This window comes from Punica granatum, chromosome 3 (assembly GCF_007655135.1).
Source record: "Punica granatum isolate Tunisia-2019 chromosome 3, ASM765513v2, whole genome shotgun sequence".
In the NCBI taxonomy this organism is placed as follows: Eukaryota; Viridiplantae; Streptophyta; class Magnoliopsida; order Myrtales; family Lythraceae; genus Punica; species Punica granatum.
The window spans coordinates 4,974,820-4,996,188 of record NC_045129.1 but is presented as its reverse complement, the minus strand read 5'-3'; the positions used below and the strand labels follow the sequence as shown (position 1 = coordinate 4,996,188).

At 39.4% G+C, this 21,369-nt stretch overlaps 1 protein-coding gene and 2 long non-coding RNA genes across 7 annotated transcripts; all 3 read right to left on the bottom strand.

Moving 5' to 3' along the window:
* Nucleotides 1-36: 36 nt before the first annotated feature.
* On the bottom strand, nucleotides 37-1,773 carry LOC116201748. 2 transcript variants are annotated; one of them, XR_004155936.1, is made up of 4 exons: nucleotides 1,639-1,773; nucleotides 587-652; nucleotides 297-421; nucleotides 37-128 (listed from the first exon to the last, which is right to left on the bottom strand). It is a non-coding gene; the product is annotated as an uncharacterized LOC116201748 (long non-coding RNA). The 2 variants fall into 2 exon arrangements; XR_004155935.1 differs by lacking the exon at nucleotides 37-128 and having other exon boundaries at nucleotides 135-421.
* Nucleotides 1,774-4,261: 2,488 nt separating this feature from the next.
* On the bottom strand, nucleotides 4,262-5,795 carry LOC116201751. Its single transcript, XR_004155941.1, has 3 exons — nucleotides 5,659-5,795; nucleotides 5,078-5,138; nucleotides 4,262-4,658 (listed from the first exon to the last, which is right to left on the bottom strand). It is a non-coding gene; the product is annotated as an uncharacterized LOC116201751 (long non-coding RNA).
* Nucleotides 5,796-10,907: 5,112 nt separating this feature from the next.
* Nucleotides 10,908-15,600, bottom strand: LOC116201697 (disease resistance protein At4g27190-like). 4 transcript variants are annotated; one of them, XM_031533067.1, is made up of 5 exons: nucleotides 15,309-15,600; nucleotides 15,144-15,224; nucleotides 14,608-14,878; nucleotides 14,097-14,200; nucleotides 10,908-13,929 (listed from the first exon to the last, which is right to left on the bottom strand). In XM_031533067.1, exon 5 carries the CDS (start codon nucleotides 13,358-13,360, stop codon nucleotides 10,916-10,918), a length of 2,445 nt encoding a protein of 814 aa, XP_031388927.1. In that variant the 5' UTR covers nucleotides 13,361-13,929; nucleotides 14,097-14,200; nucleotides 14,608-14,878; nucleotides 15,144-15,224; nucleotides 15,309-15,600; the 3' UTR covers nucleotides 10,908-10,915. The 4 variants fall into 4 exon arrangements, with proteins under 4 accessions (XP_031388927.1, XP_031388926.1, XP_031388928.1 ...); XM_031533066.1 differs by lacking the exon at nucleotides 15,144-15,224 and adding an exon at nucleotides 14,343-14,469 and having other exon boundaries at nucleotides 15,309-15,599; XM_031533068.1 differs by lacking the exon at nucleotides 15,144-15,224 and having other exon boundaries at nucleotides 15,305-15,599.
* Nucleotides 15,601-21,369: the final 5,769 nt, after the last annotated feature.

Sequence of the window (21,369 nt, the reverse complement as noted above, 5' to 3'; positions counted from 1 at the left end):
CCCCCCCCCCCCCCCCCCCCCCCCCCCCCCCCAATTCTCTCTCTCTATTTCCCTTTCGGTTGAGAACACTGCTCTCTCCCAAATTAAAACCCAAGACAAACAAAAAGGGCTGAAGGAGGCATGGGAAGCTTCAAGAAGGAAAAATAAAAAAAATTAATTACAAATAAAATATTATGGGCTTAAGGATATTGGAGGCCTTGTGGGCTTAATGGCCTCAGCCCATAGATTTCCTTGAGATATATATATGTGTGCATAGTATGCATGTACATGTATAAAAAAAATGTGAGGTTACACACTTCAGCAGTAGGAGTCTAGGCATCCATTTTATATCCCGTCGAATCAGCGGTCTAGGCATCCTTTTTGTATCCCCTGGATCAGCGGTCTAGGTGTCCTATTTATATACTGCCGAATCAGTGGTCCCCTGGCCACAAACAATAATATCACCACACCGCAATTGACCGAATTCATTTACAATAAATTCTCAAAATCCTCATGCCATCTTCATTCAACTTATCTCACTCAAACAAGCATTGATATAATTAATTTACAAGTTAGTTTCATTCCATAGTGAAATAAAAATACTCACAAAGACCCCAAAATGATAACTCAATGAGTTGAGCCTTCCGGGTGTATAGTCTTGGTCTCTCAGCTCCTATAATTTATAAACACAGTTAGAAAATCAGGTATCAATATGTATATATGTTTATGTATCTCCAACTAAATCTGTCCATGAGTCCCTAGTATTGAAATTGACTTTACAAAGGATCATTCACACCAATATGCACACATGTGTATCAATCATATCACTTACCAGGGCTTTTGTAGTGATTAGAATCAATCTCACTCAACTTTCACAGAACCAATTCACACAAATGTCAACTCAACTTAGCCACATATACATAGATATCACCATTTCATTACGGCAATACTCTGAATTTAGCCAAGCAAACCATTACCAAACAGAACTTGGATCTCAAATATAGAGCTTTTGCCTAAACAAACATATTAGTTGAAATTATCGGGTTTAAACCAGCATATAAGCTCAATCACAAAGCTTAAGCTATTTCATCTATAATCTTATCCCTTCAGTTCAAAACAAATTAAACAAAATTCAACCTTCACACATAAAGCAAACCACGAACAGCCCACTTTCTTAATCAAATTCAAGCAGCAATACATTCCTTAAACTGAGCTAAATTGAACTAGATTAAGCCTCTAATTATATGTGAGCCTAATGCCCAACGACACCCTAGCCATGAATAACATTTTTGCAGCATAGCCTAATTCATTTTGCAACACATGGAACCATAAGCTCAGCTAAACGAAAGGAAATATGAACTAATCAGCCTCTAAACTTGGTGAATAAGAATGCTTAAGCCATGAATGCAAACTTGCAGCAAAGAAAACTAATGCACTGCCCAAGACAGAATGAACCCTGAGCTGACTATAATGAAGGAAAGATTGGCTTATTCTTCAGCTAACTTGATGAGTACCAATGCTTAAAGGATGGAAAACCAATTTACAATGAAATCCACATCAATAGTCGAAACCAAAACCGAGCTAGAACGAAGGAAAACTTGCTCAATCCGCATCTAGACTAATGGATAGGAACGTCTAAGATGAGGAGAATCAACTTACCCGAACTAATTAGCAACCTAACATCTCTGGCTCTTCTTGCAGCTACCTCACGAACCTTCAACGAAACTCACTCTCGCTCTCCCTCACTCTCTCTCGCCTGTTCTCCTATTTCTCTCTCCCTCTCAAGTGCTCTGTTTCCCCCGCAACAAAAACAGAACAAAGAAAGAAAAAGAAAGAAGTAAATGGCATAAAAACAAAAGAGGTGGAAAGGGTGGCTTAAGACCACGTGGAGCCCATGCTATGCACCAGCCACCTAAATGTATAATATATGTAATATATATACATAACCAAACCATATGCAAGTATATGTGTATGTATGCATGTTTACGTAAAGTGTCGGGTCTCACAGTGTTGTAGCTTCTTTAAGTTACCGATTACTCCATCTGGAATCCTCTTAATTCTCGTGACAGGTAAGTCGAGATATGTAACATTAACCAACATCCCCAACCCATCTGGTGCTTCTTTAATATTTATACACCCTCGGAGGTTCAACTTCATTAACGATGTCAAAAACTCTTCTTAAAGAAGAAGAGATAATTTGTTACATCCTGTGAGTTTTAGTGCTTTCAATTTTTCCAGGTTCGTGATAGATTCTGGAACTTTTTTGAACCACAAAAACTCAAATCCATAGCCTTCAACACTCGTATCTGCTCAAAGAAACATTTTGAGATTTTCCACAATCTCGAACGGCAGCTCAACAGCAGAGTTGATAGTTGAGGACTAAGTAAGTTCTCTGCTTTGAGTGAGAAAATTTCCGATTGGGAGAGCTTAACCATCTAGTGGGCCAACCCTGCTTCCACACTGAAAAAAGGATAGTACTGGATAACCCATTTTGCTATTGGTTTTTGCTTACTGATGCCCAACGTTATTTCATGTTGTTTCTTCAGCTTGCGAGTATTCTTATCTCTAGTTTCCAATGCAGGGATGCTACCTAAGATTTCTAGTGGTGTCAACTGTCAAGTTAGAGAGCTGTTTATAGATTAAGGTCTATATAGTCGAATCTGATCAACTCTGATATTTTCAAGTGCACACGATGAGTCAATTTGAAGCAGCACCAATTGCCTTCAACATTACCTGGATGCAAGCTACTTCTGCATATTTTTACTGTGGTTTAGCATAATCCTGCATCGAGTAGCTGTTGGTTCGGAAGTAAATAGCTGATCTTTTGATATTGAAATATGTCTAATAAATGACCTTTAGATTTGTGTGATGATTGAGGAATAGACAAATTGGTAGATCGATGCACATAAAGGTTGGCAGATGTCTACACCTAAAAACTCAACTTTAAGTGAACAGACAAAAGGAAAAAGGAAGTGGAAGCTTGATTGGAATACGGAGGGCAAGTCCGAGATAATAATACGTAGATTAATTTCGATGCAGCAACTATTGTTTCCGAGAGTATTAGAGATTGTGCTAGAAGCCCGAAGGTGTTATTGAATGCAGTATATAAAGTTTCAACGTCTATCTTGATTTCCCCATCATTCCTTTCTCTGCTCAATTCAGAAGATTGTACCATGATTGTTCTGTCTTATTTTTTTTCAAGTATAGATTTTACGGTCGATCGATAGCAATACTGACCTGAAAAAAATTTATTTGCATAGAAACGTCAAACTCTGCTCTCTATATTCCATTTTTGGAAGGAGAGGTATCCGAAAGAGGCCACTTCTGAGGGGACTATTCATCCTAGAGTTATGCCGCATATGTTCGATATTTTAGTGAGACTAACACTTTAGGTAGATTTATGTATCCCAATTCCTATGTGTTTTCTATATTTAGAGATTAATCTTCCTCTCCTTGAGTCATCTATATTTACACAATATAACATCCTCGCCGGGCCCATCACTAAAGTGCTGGCTATTAGTTCCGCATATAAATACCAGATCTCCCCCTTGCACAACTGATGTGGGATTCGTGGAGCATGACAAACTCCCCCCTTTTAGCCCCAAAGTCCTCGCTGGGCTCTTGGGCCGAGGTCCAGAACATTACTCCCACAGATTCGGACTCGTGGGTAGCCCCCCGAATGCTTACCTCGATCTTGCATGGTTGTGGGCCAGGGTCGGCTTTGATCCCGTAAATCCCACATCGGTTGTACAAGGGGGAGATATGAGGTTTATATGTAAGGCTCAATGACCTCACTAGTAGCTAACACTTTTGAGTGATGGACCCAAAATGGTATCAGAGCAGTGTACCAGCCGAAAGAGTGGGAACTAAGTGTTATACGGACAAGTGCTACACCCGACGTACTGGGTGGGAGCCACCTCTAGAATCCCACATGCCTAGTGAAGTGTCATGGGTTTGTATATAATTTGCTTGAGTAGTTTGTCGAGGACATCAAGCTAATCTCACATTAATGGGAGAATGAGTTAGTGAAGTGGTTTATAAAGACCAACCTATGGGATCACTAGCAACTTGGGCTTAAGCATTTTGGGCCGGTGGTTGAACTTGACGGGTTGCTAGACCAGTCCCGTAGATTGGGTCAGGTTGTTAATCACACCCTCTATAAAGTAAAATCTGCTTTCTGAAGATATATGAACTAATATTCGAATGGAGAAATGAAATTGATTCATAGAGATGAGCGTGAGGTTGGCGAAGGCAGATATGATGGAACTCTAATTCTCGTCACGTCAACATATTGACCGACTGAACAACATTTGCGTCTCAGTCTGGCATAGTTAAATTCTTAAAACACAAAAAGAATTTTTAGAAGAACAATGGATTGATACAACAGAGTTCTACAAACTCTGCACACCGAGATTAATAGTTATTGCGGGCACACATGTAAGTAACACCTCCCAATAGCCGACGTATCTGGAGAATACTCTGAATGTTACAGTACTTAACGGAGCAGGCAAACAGTCGACATATGTTTCAAGTTCTTTATAAAACTATGCACTATATCTGCAGAGCAAATGGTTGAGAATATCCTCATCACTATATCACATAAGCAGCAGTTCGCTATCTCCAACTTCCCTGTCTTTTAATCTATTCACAATCCGAAAATCTCTCACAGCAGCAGCAAGCTGAAGAATCAGATTTCGAAAATTTAGATTTTGGTTAGCAAGACTTTGCAACTGAAACCTGACATAGCTAGATTGGCATAAAACTGATACAGCACTCAAACTTTTCAGCAGTCCATGACTACAGGCAGGGAGACAAAAGGTCATGGACCAATATAAGCAGGAGAATCGCATGATGCAGTTCAATACTCTATCATTATATATGTGCATCGTCACAATCATATACTTCATAGCACCCTAATTGTGGTATAGCAACATACAAAAATATAAGCATTTCTGCTCGCCCTCGGCACAAAGAACAAAACAAGAGAATGAGCTATTATTGTCACGGAAGACAAGAAAATGATCCAATCAAAGGGCCAGAATTACAGTAGAATTACAGAAGATGGATGACGGAAGGGTTAGGACAGGACTTTCATTACCTTAATGGGCAATCTGATGATGCTTTTCTGTCCATTGTTCCATTTGAATGAATCCACCTCCCTACAGAAAATAATAGGGAGTTATTTATTAATAATAATAATTTAGTTTACACAAACAAAATTCTCAGAAAAGAAAAATGCCTCTGAAAATAAAAAACAAGGAACATACTCATTCATTTGTCGGTGCTTTTTCAAATTTTTTCTGAGCTAAAATTTGGTCAGCAAGGGAAAATAAGGCTGTTGCCGACTATGACGCCATTTCCTATATAAGAATCCTTCTTTAGGGCCAAACTTCAATGAAACATAGCGTTTAAGGGCAGTCTTGGCTTCCGAGATTCTCACCATTGTTTTTCTGTATTTCCATCTAGTAAGTTTATGAATTGCATCTAGTAAGCTTATGAATTGCATAGAAGAGTACTTTTTTAAAACACCAAACAATATATTTGTTGTCAGAAAAAGAAATTTCTCAAAAAAAAAAAGAACACTTTTTTAAAAAAAAGACAAAGAAATATATTAATTCATTCGTTGGGGCCCTGTGGGAAAAAGGTGGAAAATTTTGATCTGCAAGTGAAAAATAGTACCTTGGTGTGTATTACTTCCTCTGAGCAGAGTTTGGGTCCATCCCTCCCTCCCTAATCCTGCTGTCGATTACGACCGGCATTCTCGTAATAGGAATATTTCCGTCTAGCGAATAAACAAACACATAGGGTTCAAGGGTAGTCGTGGCCTCAGGGTGGATCCACCCCAGAGATTCCCACCATTGTTTTTCTCTATCTCCATCCACTTCTTCTATAAGTACAATCTCCTTAAGAGAAGGGGGAGGAGAAGCATCATCTAGCATTTCAATCCTCTTCAGCTTTGGACATCTACGTATCTTAATGACATGTATGAGATCCTGAAGCCCGGTCCAACTGCATATGCTCTCCAGCTCCTCAAGGCAGTATAATTCCAAGGTCAGCTTTCTTGTACTTAATTGATCACCATGAGATGATGCTGGAATGGGGGGCAAGAACAAGCTACTGGTGGCTCCGTTGTCTAATTCTTGGCCGCCTATAGCTTCCTTCATCTCCTTGCAATCATGAACATGGATATAGTTGAGGTTGGGGAGGAGCATGAATAACTCAAGAGTTAGCACCCTCTTCATCTTATGACATCGACGTAATTTTATTTCCCTAAGAACATGAAGCGATTTTGGCCCCACCATATACTTCATCTTTGGACAATTGTCAATTTTAATTGATTGGAGTTGGGAGAAAGCGTCGGGTGGCAATGGTGATGTTGATGATGCCAGTGATTCTTCTTCGTCTGTTGCTCCTCCTATTATACTCTCTAGCTCCGCGCAGTGGTATATCTCGAGCTTTTCTAGTTTCTTAAGGTACAGATTGCAGTTATATCTGGGCACCAACAGATGCTTCAATTTTGGACATCTAGAGATCTGTAGCACCTTGAGATTGGGGCAGTGGTCTCCTGGTGGTGGTGGAGAAGTTCGTTCCTCCAGCTGTCCCTTTGGCTCTTCTGGTTGTCCCCCACTCCCACTCAGTGTTGATAGAGCCGGCAATATTTGACACGACACGATAACACGACACGGAGTTAAATGGGTATGGGTTGACATTTTTTGATATTCGGTCTAAACGGGTTGAACCTGTATAACCCGTTTATACACAATTAAACCTGTTTAATCGTGTTATTTAATTGCGTAACCCATTAACCTGTTTATCTAACTGAATTTACTAAACTATCCTTACATAGTTACACTAACCCTAATTTCGAAATTACCTCCTTCCATCCAGAATTTCCAGCCTCCAGTTCCATCGTTCTGTTCCAGAGTAGGGGTCCTGTAGGTTCGATATCACCAACGCCGTTCTCTCCCCAGCTCGTCAGGTAGTGGTCGATTTGCTTCTGATTGACGAATTAAAACCCTGATCTCGGGAAATTCAGGGCTTTAGGGTCCTTGCTCCGATCATGGTGGCACTGCCCGTTTGCATCCTTGGTTTCTCCTTTTAGTGCTCGTTCTTACATTCTGAAGGCAGAGGTGAGCTCTCTGGGTGATACGGAACCTCTAGTTTCATCTGTATACTCATGACTGCTTGAGGGTCCTAATACTCCAATTTTGCTTGTGCAGAGTCGTCTTTGCGAATATGTGATGAAAAGAGTTCAGCCTCTAAAAAAAAACAGGCTCATCCCGACAGAAAGCCTGCGATTGGTCAAGTTCCTAAAAGCCAAGGTAGTGGCACAATGTAGAATAGAGACTGTGCTTAATCCAAAATTGCAATTAATTTCTTGGTTTCATCTTCATGTTGTATGTCATAGTATTTGAAATTCGTAATGGGAAGTGGAAACTCTTTCCAAGTTCCTGTCTTTATAATTATAAACTTACTGAAAGACCAACAGTTCAAAACTAAAGGGAAATTAATTAATTTATGAAAATAGGAAAAATTGTTCCTTTGGAAGTCAATTTGTTTTTTGTTTTTATGGATGCAGTTCTTGGTGAAGTGCAAGATTTTCTGGGAGTCTTATCTGAAGCCAATAAAAAACTGCAACTTGAAGCGAAGGTGTGAATGATCGTCTGACCGGATCTCCTCAGAATCATACTGGATTTTTATATGAAAACCCAATTCTTTGATGCATTGATCGTCTGAACGAAACCTATTTTTTGATGCATCCTTGTTGCATTTACTGTTTTGATCCTTAATTGCTCCGAGGGGATGTCCAGCTTCCATTTCTGTCTCACACTTAAATGAGTGCAGAAGAAAGAATTTGTTGGGTATTCATATCAAGTGAGAATCTAGGAGCTTATTTCTTTCCGGGTATTTTCGAGGACCGTGTTTGAGTGGAATTCTTTCCCGTGTTAGCCTGTCTTTGTTCCAGATTTTGCATTAACCAATTTCTCATTGTCTATTTTATTTAGGGATAATGAGTTCAGAAAATAATTTGGAGGTAAACTTGGAATCCTCTCAGAAGGAAAAATCCATGGCCACAATAAACGAAGATGATGATGTAGTGGAGCTCGATATAGACGAGATCCAAGACACTGCAACAGGAACTCAGGCAGGGGCATCGAAAGGCAAACGAAAAAGAAGATTGACCTCACATGTGTGGCAATTCTTTGAGAAGTTGGCAGAAAAGTCTATTGATGGTAAGAGTCGCTGTAAGTGCAAGAAGTGTGGCGCTATTTTCCTTTGTGATAGTCAATATGGGACAGGAAATCTGAAAAAACATAGTGAAAGATGCATTCGTAATGATACACGAGATGTTGGTCAGCTGCTTATGAACCATGATATGTCTTTGAGAAGTACTACATTTGATCCTGAACGCTTTCGTGAGCTGTTGATTGCTGCCATTATTATGCATGATCTGCCTCTTGTCTTTGTGGAATATGCTGCAATTAGGTCTATATTCTCATATTTGCGTGAGAGTGTACCTGTTATATCTCGAAACACTGCAAGGGCTGATGTGTTGAAAGTATATAAGAAAGAGAAGTCACGGGTTAAGGGCTTGCTTGAGGAAGCTAGTGGTAGGGTTTGTTTGACATCAGATTTGTGGACATCAATTGCTACTGATGGATATCTCTCTTTGATCGCACATTTTATTGATAACAATTGGATTTTGCAAAAGAGGATTCTGAATTTCTCCCCGATGCCACCTCCACATACCGGTGTGGCATTGAGTAATAAGATTACCTCTTTGTTGGCTGAGTGGGGTATTGAGGGAAGATTGTTTTCTATTACTTTGGATAATGCTTCTGCCAATGACGCTTTTGTGGGCTTGTTGAGATCCCATTTAAATTTGAAGGATGCACTCCTAGCCAAAGGTGAATTCTTTCATCAACGATGTTGTGCCCATATCATTAATTTAATTGTGCAAGATGGATTGAAAGAGATTGATGTTGCGGTAGACAAAGTGCAGGAGAGTGTCAAGTATGTTAAGGGATCTCAAGTTAGAAAAGAAAAGTTTCTTGAATGTGTGAAACTCTTATCTTTGAATTCGAAGAAAGGCTTGAGGCAAGATGTCCCTACTCGTTGGAATTCAACATTTCTTATGCTTGAAAGTGCATTCTATTATCGTTGTGCATTTTGACACCTAGAGTTAAGTGATTCCAATTATACAAATTGTCCTACCCCATTGGAGTGGCAGAAGATTGAGAAGATAAAGAAGTTTTTGGGGGTTTTTTTTGAGATCACGAACTTGTTTTCTGGGAGTAAGTATCCAACCACAAATATGTTCTTTCCTTCCACTTTCAAAGCATATATGATGCTCAAGGAGTATAGTGATGGGACAGATGAAGATTTGAAATCAATGTCGTTAAGGATGCTTATGAAATTTGAAAAATACTGGTATGAATTTTCAGTGATTTTATCAATTGCGGTGATATTGGACCCCAGGTATAAACTTGAGTTTGTGGATTGGAGTTACAGAAAGTTGTATGGTACTCAATCTTTAGAATTTCAGACTGTTTGAGATAAATTATTCTCATTTTATGAAGAATATACAACACATGAGAGGGAGAATCAAACATTTGCATCAAAAGAGAAGGTGGTGCCAGATCCTTATCAAGAGTCCGAATCCGTAGATATGCTGGAAGTAAATTTTTTAATGATGTTATGTGTTACTTTGTCAATATTTGTTTTGTTCTCCCTATATATTTTCACTTTCTTGTTGTTAGTTGCACTTGGAATACGTTTATCATTGGTCTTTCCTTGTTATTTTTAATTTTTTATCAGGAGTTCGATGATTATGCTGATAATGTGTATTCAGCATCTTCGAAAAAGTCTGAGCTAGAAAAGTACTTAGATGAGACAAGGAGCGATAGAAAGACAAATTTGGACATTCTTGAGTTTTGGAAGATTAACTCCCAACGATATCCGACAGTTGCAAGGATGGCTCGTGATGTTTTGAGCATTCCCATATCCACGGTTGCCTCCGAGGCAGCATTCAGCTGTGGAGGTCGTGTTCTTGATCAGTATCGGAGTTCTTTGAAACCCGACCTTGTGGAAGCACTCATGTGCTCTCGAGATTGGCTTTATGGATTAGCCGGTAAGTTTACTTTTCATATTTGATTTTTACAGATTTTTGTTGATCTTTCTCTTTTTTGAATGTAGATGGTTGTGGAATCTCCGTGAATCAACTCACAGAGGATGTGATGAACTTAAACATTAGCGAGGAGCCATCAACTCAAGGGTCCAATACTGTGGTTAATTAAGGGAGAGATTAGCTCTTGGGAACATCAACAAGTATATGAAATGGAATATCTCTTGGTATATTTCACGCGACCTTACCCGTGGAGCTGACTCATAGTAGGATTTGTTTGGTGCATTTTGGATTAGAGTAGAAGTGTAATTCATGGATTATGTGACTCTCATTTTCGGCATTCCTCATGCTATATGTTGTGTTCTCTGCATTCTATATATTCTAATTATTAGCTTATGATGGGTTCTTTCTGGACCTACGTTGAACCCGGTATTTTGGTCTAAGTTCGGAATTTGAGAATTCTAATTCATAAGGTTTTAGTATTTAATTTCCTGGTGTCTTTCTGTATTTCGTAAGTGGGTCTCGGTTGTTATCGGATGATATGGGATTTACCATTTTCTTCAGCATATTTTCTTGTAAACGTGTCCGGTAAACGTGTCCGGGTAAACGTGTCCGGATAAACAGGTCGTGTAAACGTGTCCGGATAAACGGATTGATCGAATAAACGTGTCGTGTAAACGTGTTCGGATACCGGTTATAATCGTGTCGTGTATACGTATACCTATTATGACACGTTTTGATAAACGGGTTTAAACGTGTCGTGTACGGGTTGACACGGATATAATCGTGTCGTGTACAAACCTGACCCGTTTAATAATCGTGTCGTGTACGGGTTATGACTTCGATGACACGAATCCGTTTAGACACGACACGTATAAACATGACACGATACGAATTGCCACCCCTATGTGTTGACACCTCACCGCACCCTTTAATCCGTAGCTCCTTCAATTCTTCAAGTCCCATAAAAGTGGATATATTCCACCTCCCCTCATAGTCTCGAATCCACAGTGCCTTCACGTCTCTTGGGAGATGACATGTTTCTCTTATCTTATACTCTCCTTCACCCATAATAATAACTTTGCCACCATTAAAAAAATTTAAGTTGTCAACACCATACGCAAGTACACCCCGCCAATAGCCGTGATCTGTACGAGCTCCTATGACGAGACTGTAAGACTCTAAAGTTGTCGCACGCAATGTGTACTCATTCAGCTCATTCACGTTTTTGAAACGACATCGGAGTGCCTCCAACTTCCTCAATTTTCCAACTTCTTCTCCCTTCATTGCAATATAATCCGCTTCAAGGTGTTGTAACTTCTTTAACTTACAGACTACTCCATCTGGAATCCTTTCAATGCTCATCTCTCTTAAGCTGAGATATGTAAGATTAACTAACATCCCCAAACCATCTGGTACTTCTATAATCCTTATACACCCTCGGAGGTCCAACTTCCTTAGCGATGTCAACTTCGCCAAGGACGGAATACGAGATAGTTGAGAGCAGAAATTGAGTACTAGTGCGTTCAACTTTTTCAAGCTCATGACAGACTTTGGCATTTTTGTGATGCTTGTATTTCTCAAATCAATAACCTTCAACCCCTGCATCCGCTGAAAGAAACGTTTTGAGATTTTTTGCAAACTCGAACAGTAATTTAGCAGCAAAGTTGCTAGTTGAGGACAGTTTGGTGATATGGAGGATGGAACTACCATTATGTCATTCCACATCAAGGAGACCTTCTGAAGGTTACGTTTCCAATCATCCTCATCATCCGGCACATCTTCCAAACCCAAGCCAGATTTCACCATGCATGGGGCGTTGTTCGCGTTCATGATGTGCAGTGCCATATCCCGAATCACATCATGCATCTTAACTCCTCTACCGCCTGCACTATATGCCTCCAAGAGGCACGCCTTTTCAAGTTCATCTAATAATCTGTGCCCTTCATTATACATCTTCCGCCTACTATCTTCATGAATCACCCCTTCATCAATACAAAGTTCTATCAGTTCTTGTCTAGGGATTGACCAATCTTCGGGATATAGAGCACACGTTAAAAAACATAGTTGTTTCTTCGTATCCAACCGGTTGTAACTGTGAACCAGAATCGGGAAAACACTCTCTTTCATACTTTGTTCCAGAACTCCTGGTCGTTTTAAATTTTCCAGCGTGGCTTCCCATACATGATCCTCGACCTCTCCCCTCATGCTTCCCGCCATGACAACAATAGCTAACGGCAAGCCTTTGCACTCCTTAACAATATCCTCAGCAACAAGTTTCTGACTAGGAGGTTGATCAGAATCAAGTGTCAATATAAACAATGCCCATGCTTCTTCATCAGATAGGGGTCGAACTCCAATTTTCACTTGACACAACATCTTTTCGCAAACACCAAGATCTCGTGTTGTTAGGACCAGACGAACACCATCTCTTTTGACTGGAATACCAACGTCTGTAAGCTCAAAATGCTGCCACATATCATCTAAAATAACTAGACACTTCTTTTTCTTGGTCAAATGGTTGAACAACAATGTTGGCCTCATCCCTTCATCAACATCCTTGAAAAGGTCGGGAACCTTAAGGGCTCTGGCAATCTTATTTTGAAGCTCGTGGATACTGCAGTCTTTTGACACCGTGACCCAAAATACATACTCAAAGGCAGCACTGTCATGCACTTTATTATAGAGGTGTTTCATGGTTGTGGTTTTCCCCACTCCCCCCATCCCATGGACTCCGATGCATAATATATCGTTTTCCATTAAGTAATCGCATAGCTCATTCACAATCCGTTCTCGACCCACTGATTGGGGCACTAACATCTCACACTGTATAGTTTCCCTTGCAAGTGAGATCTGTGCAGAAGAATCAATGTCCTCATTGGCTTCATTGTTGGGATCTGGATCAATTTGTGTCGGTTTAAAATGATTGAGTTGCTCGAGCATAATGTTGTCATCGGGCTTATCTTGCACTGGGTTGTCTTCAGAGATATTAGCCTCTGTCGTCCCCTGCGGTGGTACATTGAGGGTGCCTTCAGCAAGAAATGGTTGAGCGTTCACGGGTAACCGAACAGGACCATCTGGTTGCAAGGACTGGATATCGCATGATGGTGCATTTGCATTTTCATCTTGCAGGTCACGAACCATTGTACTACGCTGATCCTCCAACACAGGCCGCATGTGTGGTGGTGGGAGAGTGTCGTGCTGATGCGAACCCGATCGGTCAGCTTCTCTAGTCTCAAAGCCTGGGCATGGCATATTATTTTGGTTATTGATGTCCCGTTGAGCATTTGATGGACCTTCCACCGCTGTTTCATCCCAAATATCTTGTAATACAATTAAACTAGATTCCCCGAGACTCCTGGACAAATTAGAGCTGTCGTCTGGATACCCCGGCGCAAATTGCTAAGGTAGGACTGTTTTCTGGATTGTGTACAGACTCCCTTGCGGTGGTGCATTTGGGTTGCTTTGGCCAACCGACTGTGGGTTAACTTGAGCTGAATTGGTTCCAGTTCCTAGCCTTCTCCTCTTTGGACTCTTTCTATTTGATTCCCACGCTTCAAGATCCTCCCTGGCTTCTTTCACCGTATCTTCATCAACTGCTTTGCAAACTTTAATTCCTTTGCCTTCAACGTTACCCAGATGCGCCTTTATCCTGGAAGCTCCGCCGGGAAATATTTTTTTGCAGAACTTACACTTCCATCGAGGTCCTTCACCTTCATTCGATATGACTTTGTCAACTTTTTCCCAGAACTTATCCGGTGGCTTACCCACCTTTGGCCTACCCACCTTTGGCCTATCCATGCCAGCTAGTAACCCTCAGGCAGCTGTAAAACCAGAAACAAAGATCTTGTGTTCAGTGACACTATGTAATTTCCATAACTCGTAAGTGGAACTTATCCTATGAATCTAATCATCGCATGCATGATCAATACTACGGGAAACAAAATGAAAATTGGCAAGAAAAGATCATTTCAAGTCAGAAACCCTTTACCTTCATTCACTGGTCTACAACTGATGAATGCAGACTGGCAATGGCACAGCTGCAACGTGGGAAAGGCCTTGCTAATTTTTCTTATCCCAAGGGCTTAGAAGTATCTGCAGAGAACATAGACATATTACAACTCCAACAACATGCTCCATTGCAGCTTTTAATTATGCACCTATTCGGCTGCAATACACAGCTTTATGCGCATTCACGAGCGACTCAGCTACTATTCCGATAGGATAACAGGATTACCATTAGGAATTAGATTCCGATAGGACGATCTGTCACACCATGTTGTCATCCGCCCAATGAAATGGAAGTATTCTATCTGAGTTAAATAATAGATGATGCAGCCATCCCAGTGACTTAACCTCTCTATCTGTAGTTTAATAATATAGTTAAATGGAGGAACAAGTGATTTCCTATGAATTGCGCATCAATTGTCTGCAAGGAGCATGATAGGAAACTAAACAAAAAAGTAGCATGAGACGAAGAACAAATCCAGAGAGCGCCTCACCTTCAGCATACACTCTTTGACAGATGATAGCTGGGCGCGCTACCTCAGCTACAATGTCAAGAAGCCCTCCAACCTCCAAAGCTTGTAGTTTCTATGGATAAACGTCGAGACAACTATGTATGCAGGAATATCAGACGTGGAAGGACATGAGTACCAGCACAAGCAGGCTGGATGCAGTACTGAACTTTGCCCTTTTTGATGGTGAGGGTAGGTTCAGTTGCAATATCTTAAAACTGTCCAGCTTCTAGTTAAGTTCAGGTTCCACTTGGACCTGCATAGCAAGACAGAAACAAAAGGAATGAATCCAGATCAGACTGTCGATTTGGAGAAAGCCTCTCTTGGCTGAGAAAGCAATTTCTCCGTTTTGGACCATTTCACAACTGAAAGAAGAAACACCTAATGGAAAAATAATTGAAAGGAATGCTTCATGCACAAAAAGCATCATGGGAAAGACATAAATAAAAGCATTCCATTCCTCTTGTGCTGGTGGAATTGCAGTTCAACCTAGCAGGGCAGATCTATCTATTCCTGCTTACTTTGAAATAACCAGACAGCCCTGCTGAAGCTCGGTCGCGTCACAACCCCGAACTTCTGATATTTATCCCTACTCCTTGTTCCTTCACAGTATCCATCAATCAACAACCCAAAGTAACAACCAAACCACATACTATGAAACTAGTTAGAAAGAAACTTGTACTCACAATTTCTGCGGAGGCAGGGCAAGTTGACCTCCAAGATCTCCCAGAGATGGGGCGATCACCAACAGAAAGATTTCCAACAAGAGAGCAGATCATTGAAACTCGGCAAAGGTAAAAAAAATCTTCCAAGCAGATGAGCTGAGTGAAACCGGCGAGAAAAAAGGCTTCAACGAGCTTTTGGGTAGTGACCCCTGCAATGGGGTAGAACAGAAAAGCATACTCACAATCCTGCAAAAATTGGAAGTGTTCTCTGTTCACCGCCCTTATTGTCAGTGCTTACACGGTGGAGGCAACTTTAGGGAAATGACTAGGAAATTGCTCTACAAAAGTGAAAGTGTCCTCACCCCACGGGTTTTGCTAACATGATTCCATATCACCGTGACACGTTTAGTACTTTCAGTTCAAGCGTTTAGTACTTTAATTTAAGTATTTAGTACTTTTAGTAATCGTGATTATACAAGTGTTTTTTACTTCTACTTTCAATTTATGTGTTTAGTATTACGATTGAAGTGTTTACTATTTTGTATAATCCATCACAAATAGCAAAAGTATTAAACACTTTAACTAAAATACTAAACATTTGAACTAAAGTACTAAGCGCGTCACAGTGATACGGAGTCATATTAGAATTTCCCCTCAGTCCACAGTCCTTATTATGGTCATTTTGGATTTCTTTTATTAGAAAATAAAAATCATATTGGTGCAGTTGGATTTGGCTCCGCTGCAGTGCCTATCTTCCCACCATCTATGTAGTTAGTAAGGCAACTGCATGGACTGCATCGGGACATATTACTCGGACTAGAAATCATACCATTGAAATTGAAAATTAATTTTAAGTCAAGAAAAGAAGTAACACACTGATTTTTCAAGTATAGGAAAACGCATCATCTTAAATAATTATTTTTATGTACTTATTCGAGGAAAAAAATATAGTTTTGAATAGGTACTTTTTTCAATTACTTGTTTATCTAAAACAATTATTTAAGATTTGCATTTTCTTATAATTGAAAAACCGGCATATTACTTCCCTCTTTCCACAATATATTTAGGATATTAAAATTCCAGTCTTGGTGACATATAGTTTTTTGCGGAAATCATTTAATTTTTAAGTGAAATAATTTTAATCCACAATATATATTTCTTGAATAAGAATTCATAATGTACTTAGTTTTAATCACTTATTGTTAAAAAATAAAAAATAAAAATCTTTCTCACGCAACACGCGGGTTATCACCTAGTTTTGTTTAAAAAGAATAAAAATTACTTTTTAAATAATTTTTTATTGAAAAATAGTTTTTGAATAGAAAAATTAATTAACCGAAGGACTAATAAAACTTACACTATTTGAAAAGGTTGAGCACAATTTCAGCTCAAATAAAAATTTAGGACGAAAAAGAAAAAAGTTCAAAAGGTTGAAGAGTAAAATACTCAATATGGCCGTTTCCCTTTCTTTTCTCTGCTCAATTCAGAAGATTGTAGCATGATTAATTGTTCTGTGTTATTTCCTTTCAAGTATAGATTTTATCGTAGACCAATATTAACACTGACCCAAGATGGCGTGCAATAAGTGGTATCATGTGTGTCATTGCGGGTCCGCTTTAACATCCGTTAAGTTCATGTCAGCAAATTGCTGGAAAATATAAATGGAGTTAGACAACTGGACATGTTTGAGACAAAAATTAAGATACCGGTACTTTTGTGAGACAAAATTTAATTTTTTTTTTAAATCTAAGACAAATGTGAAAACTCGAGCTTGATGATTCTTTAATAATTATCTTGAATTATTTATGAAATGCTCGGTTTGGTTTGCAAACTCTCATTTCCAATAGAAAATACTGTGTATTCATTAAAAAAATTACTTTGTAAAAGAATTTAAATAGTTTTTTTCATAATAGTTTTTTTATATCAATCTTATGGCCTTAAATTATGCATACAATTTAATATTGTACTAAAGGTATTGGACTATAAACTAATTTTCAATAAACTAACTCTTCAATTGTAACGCTTCAATTGTAATATTCATCTTTTAATCCTCATTCATTGATTTTATAACATAAGAATAGTCTTTAGTTTTTTCTTTTCTAATAAAGTTACTTGAACATGACTACAATAAAAAAAGACAAAAGTCCGCTATTATAATTTTAAAATTTCAAAAGTATTTTCGAAAGTGCATCGAAAGTATATATATTGCTGAAAATAGACGTATCTTATGTTTTTTTAAATATATATTGCTGAATAAAAATGTGTATTATAGAAAAAGAAAAAGTATACTTTTGGTCCTTTACATTAAATGCAATGTCAATTTCGTGCTTTTGTTTTTTTTTTTTGGTGTAGTCCTTTTTTGTTTGTTATTGAATTTCGTTCTTTACATTTTGATAATTGTCTTATTTGGTTCTTCAAAGCTCGTGTGGTAATTAATTTCATGACACGTGTATAATTTCTTCTTAAGCGGCCATACAATACATTTATTTTCAATTTTAAATATTAAAGACTAATTTTGAAATTTTCAAAAACAACAAAATAAAAACCCAAACTAGGGGAAGTAAGGGCCGCCACTGCCCAAGCGAGGTTGCCGGTGGCCTCCGACGACCTTGCCAGCTCTAATGGTGGCTTAAAGGTGAGCCACCACTACCGCCTTTGTCCTTTTCCTATGTCTCTTCGAAGAGGGAAAAAGAGAGAGATGAAGGATAGAGGGAGCGGAGGCGGCTCGAACCAGATCATTGCCTCCTATTTGAGGTCATTGGTGGTTTCTAGTGGCTCTGGTGACCTCGAATAAGGGCAAGTGGCTTGGGGATGAGCCACCTCCTCCGCCTCCATCATCACTCTATCTCTCTTTACCAGAATTCACTGGCAATCTCAAAGAGGGGGCAGTGCTCCAGATTGAGCCACCTCCGCCTCTTCTATCCTCCCTCTCTTTCTCTCTCTCTTCAAGGAGAGAGAAGGAGGACAAACAAGACGGTAATGGCTCATCTTTGAGCCACCACCGCAACTATGAGGCTGCCAAAGGCTGCAGAGACCATTGGTGACCTTCCACATGAAGCGATGGTGGTCGGCAAGAAGCCACTAGTGCCCACTCTTTTCTTGGTTTGGATTTCTCATTTTTTATTATTAGAAATTGAAAATAAATGTGCTGTATGGCCACTTGAGAAGAAATTATACACATGGCATGAAATTAATTGCCACATCAGCATCGAAGGGCCAAATAGAATGATTTTCAAAACACAAAGGACAAAATTGAACAAAAAAAAACGAAAAGAATGAAATTAAACTTTTCACTTAATGTAAAGGACCAAAAGTGTATTTTTATGTAGAAAAAGATGTTTTTATTACATCTCTTAAGAGATATCGCACTGGAAGAGTGTGACAGAGATTATGAAACAAAACATATCCTATTATCCTAATTCCTAAGATTATCAAAACATACTTTGTCCACATACATCAGAAAATAGAATAAGAATTATGCGATGTCTCCAAGCACATTGAAAGGCGAAACGATGATTATGAAATATGGAGAAAACCAACCGTGAACTCACACTTTCATATACGTGTAATAGATACATATAAAAGAAAACTGTGTAATGTTTCGTGACTTGTAAAAGCATAACATATCCTATGAATCCGATCATTGCAGTTATGGCGAAATCTTCAGGAGATAAAATGAATAGCAGCGACAAAAGATCATCCCAATTCGAAGAACATTACCTTCACCGGTCCACTGCTGATGAATAAAATAGTTACGTTGCAATGTGGGAAAAGCCTTGCTAACTTCTCTTATTCCAAAGGCAAAGTAACACACATAACACCTCCGAGCAACATATATACTTTCAGTGCAGGCAGAGACGCAGTTGGCTGCAATAAACAGGGCATCATCGGCATTCATGTTCAACTTAACTATGATTCTGATAGGAAAACAGGACTACCCTTAGGCCCCCGTTTCTTACCTTAAAGAAGGGGTTGTTCCGATCTCCATGATCTCAGAATTAATTGACTACAGACAGTTTCGGGTTATTTTCGAGCTGTATTCCCTAGCGAAATGCAAACAATGATAAATGGCTCCACTGCTACTTAGTCCCCTCTCTTCCTTTTTCTATCCCCGTCCATCAGTGACTGGGCAGGCCTCCCCTCACTTAAAAAACCATTTAAACAGAGTCAGAGCATGCCGACGAGCTTCTCATCGGATTTCGGTAGCTATCCATATAGAGAAGTGACTGGACTATCCAGAGAAAACATCATGGGAAGGATATAAAACAATCCATTCCTTTTATGATAACAGAATTGAAGTAACTAGAATGCCCTGTGAAGTTCAGATGCATAACAACGCGGAAATTCATCTTTTGCCCTCGTCGTTGTTCCTTCGAAGTATCTATCCCACAACCCAAAGTAATATTCAAACCATACAACTGAACCGATTTAAGAGAAACATGTACTCACAATTTCCACAGAGGCAGGGCAAGTCAACTACTCCAAGATCTAGGGACGATCACCAGAGGAAAGACAACAAAGCTAGCAGATCACTGAGGCCCAACAAAGAAAATTCTTCCCAGAAGATGAGCTGATTGAGAGTGTTTCAACAAACTTCTGGATCGTTTCTTTTGATTGACATCCACTTGAACCTGACAGGGATCGTTTGGCTAGTCTTTACAATACCAGGTTCCAACCCCGCAATGTTGCAAAACAGAAAACAGTACTTGCATTTCAGCAAAACAAATATCTCTACGTGGGGAACAGCAATACCATTCATATATCATCATATTCTTTTCGAAGCAACGCGCATCACTTTTCCCGTGGTCTCAAGTCTCTCAAGAATCCTTAACAGCAGGTTGGTAGCAAATACATAAGAAATTGGTGAAAAGTGTACAACATACTCACATTTCAGCAAAGGTGACAACTCACAGAGCATGTCTACTACAAAATCTGGTGTCTAACTTAATCTGGTCCGCGTTATAAAGCCAACTGCATGGATGACACAGGACAAATTAGCACCAGCAGGACTAACTTAATCTGGTGTCTAGCCATGGATGGCCATGAAGCCCATAATTCTCTCAACCTGACCACTAAATGGTCAGGCCAAGGCCTCAGCCTCCACCACGGAGGTTGCAAGCTGTGAGTGTCAGCTCTATCTCTATGTGCTTGATTTCCAAAATCAGACCTTAACTTTGATTATTGAATAGCCGTCCCTTATCTTCATAAAATTTTAGATTTTTGCTGATGGAGTAATTTCTTTTCGACAATCAGCACTTCAATTTTATTTATGCGATTACCAATTTGGAAATGGGAAATGGAAAAAACTTCTCCATGCATCATGTGTTAGACAGACGATGTGCTGTATGAGCAGAAAGTAGGACGGATGTAGGGGTCCACTCTAATGTGGTCAAAGTATCCATCAACGACTTAGCAGGTAACTTGGATTCAGGGGGCGGTCCCCTGGAGGAAGCAACCAAGGAGACTTCTTCGGCCTAGATAATTGCTGAGACTTGGTGATCTCTGAAAATGAGTTGGAATCGCATTTCATCAATCAGTGTGCATATATAGCAGCAGATAGAGACTAATAATAGCAGAGATAATGACAATAAATAATAGGTGCCGTGTTCCTGTTCAGAGGTTGTTCATGAATGAAATGTCAAGTGGGGGCATCGTAAGATCCCAGGTTGTCCCGACATCATCTTTCTTAACACCACGAAAAATTGTATAATGACAAGCGATGTGGATTGGTTCAGGTGATTTGGGGCATTGTTTCCTTTAAGCAAGATCTCTACCTTGAGTGAGAAAATTTTAGATTGGGAGAGCTTAATCATATAGTGAGCCGACCATGCTTTTGCACACTGAAAAAAGGATAGTAGTGGATAACCTATTTTGCTATTGGTTTTGTTTACTGATGCCCAACATTATTTCATGTTGTTTCTTCAGCTTGCAAGTTTTCTTATCTGTAGTTTTCATTGCAGGGATGCTACATAAGATTTCTAGTGGTGTCAACCATCAAGTAACTGAGCTGTTTATAGATTAATGTCTGTATAGTCGAATCTGATCAACTCTGATATTTTCAAGTGCACCCGATGAGTCAATT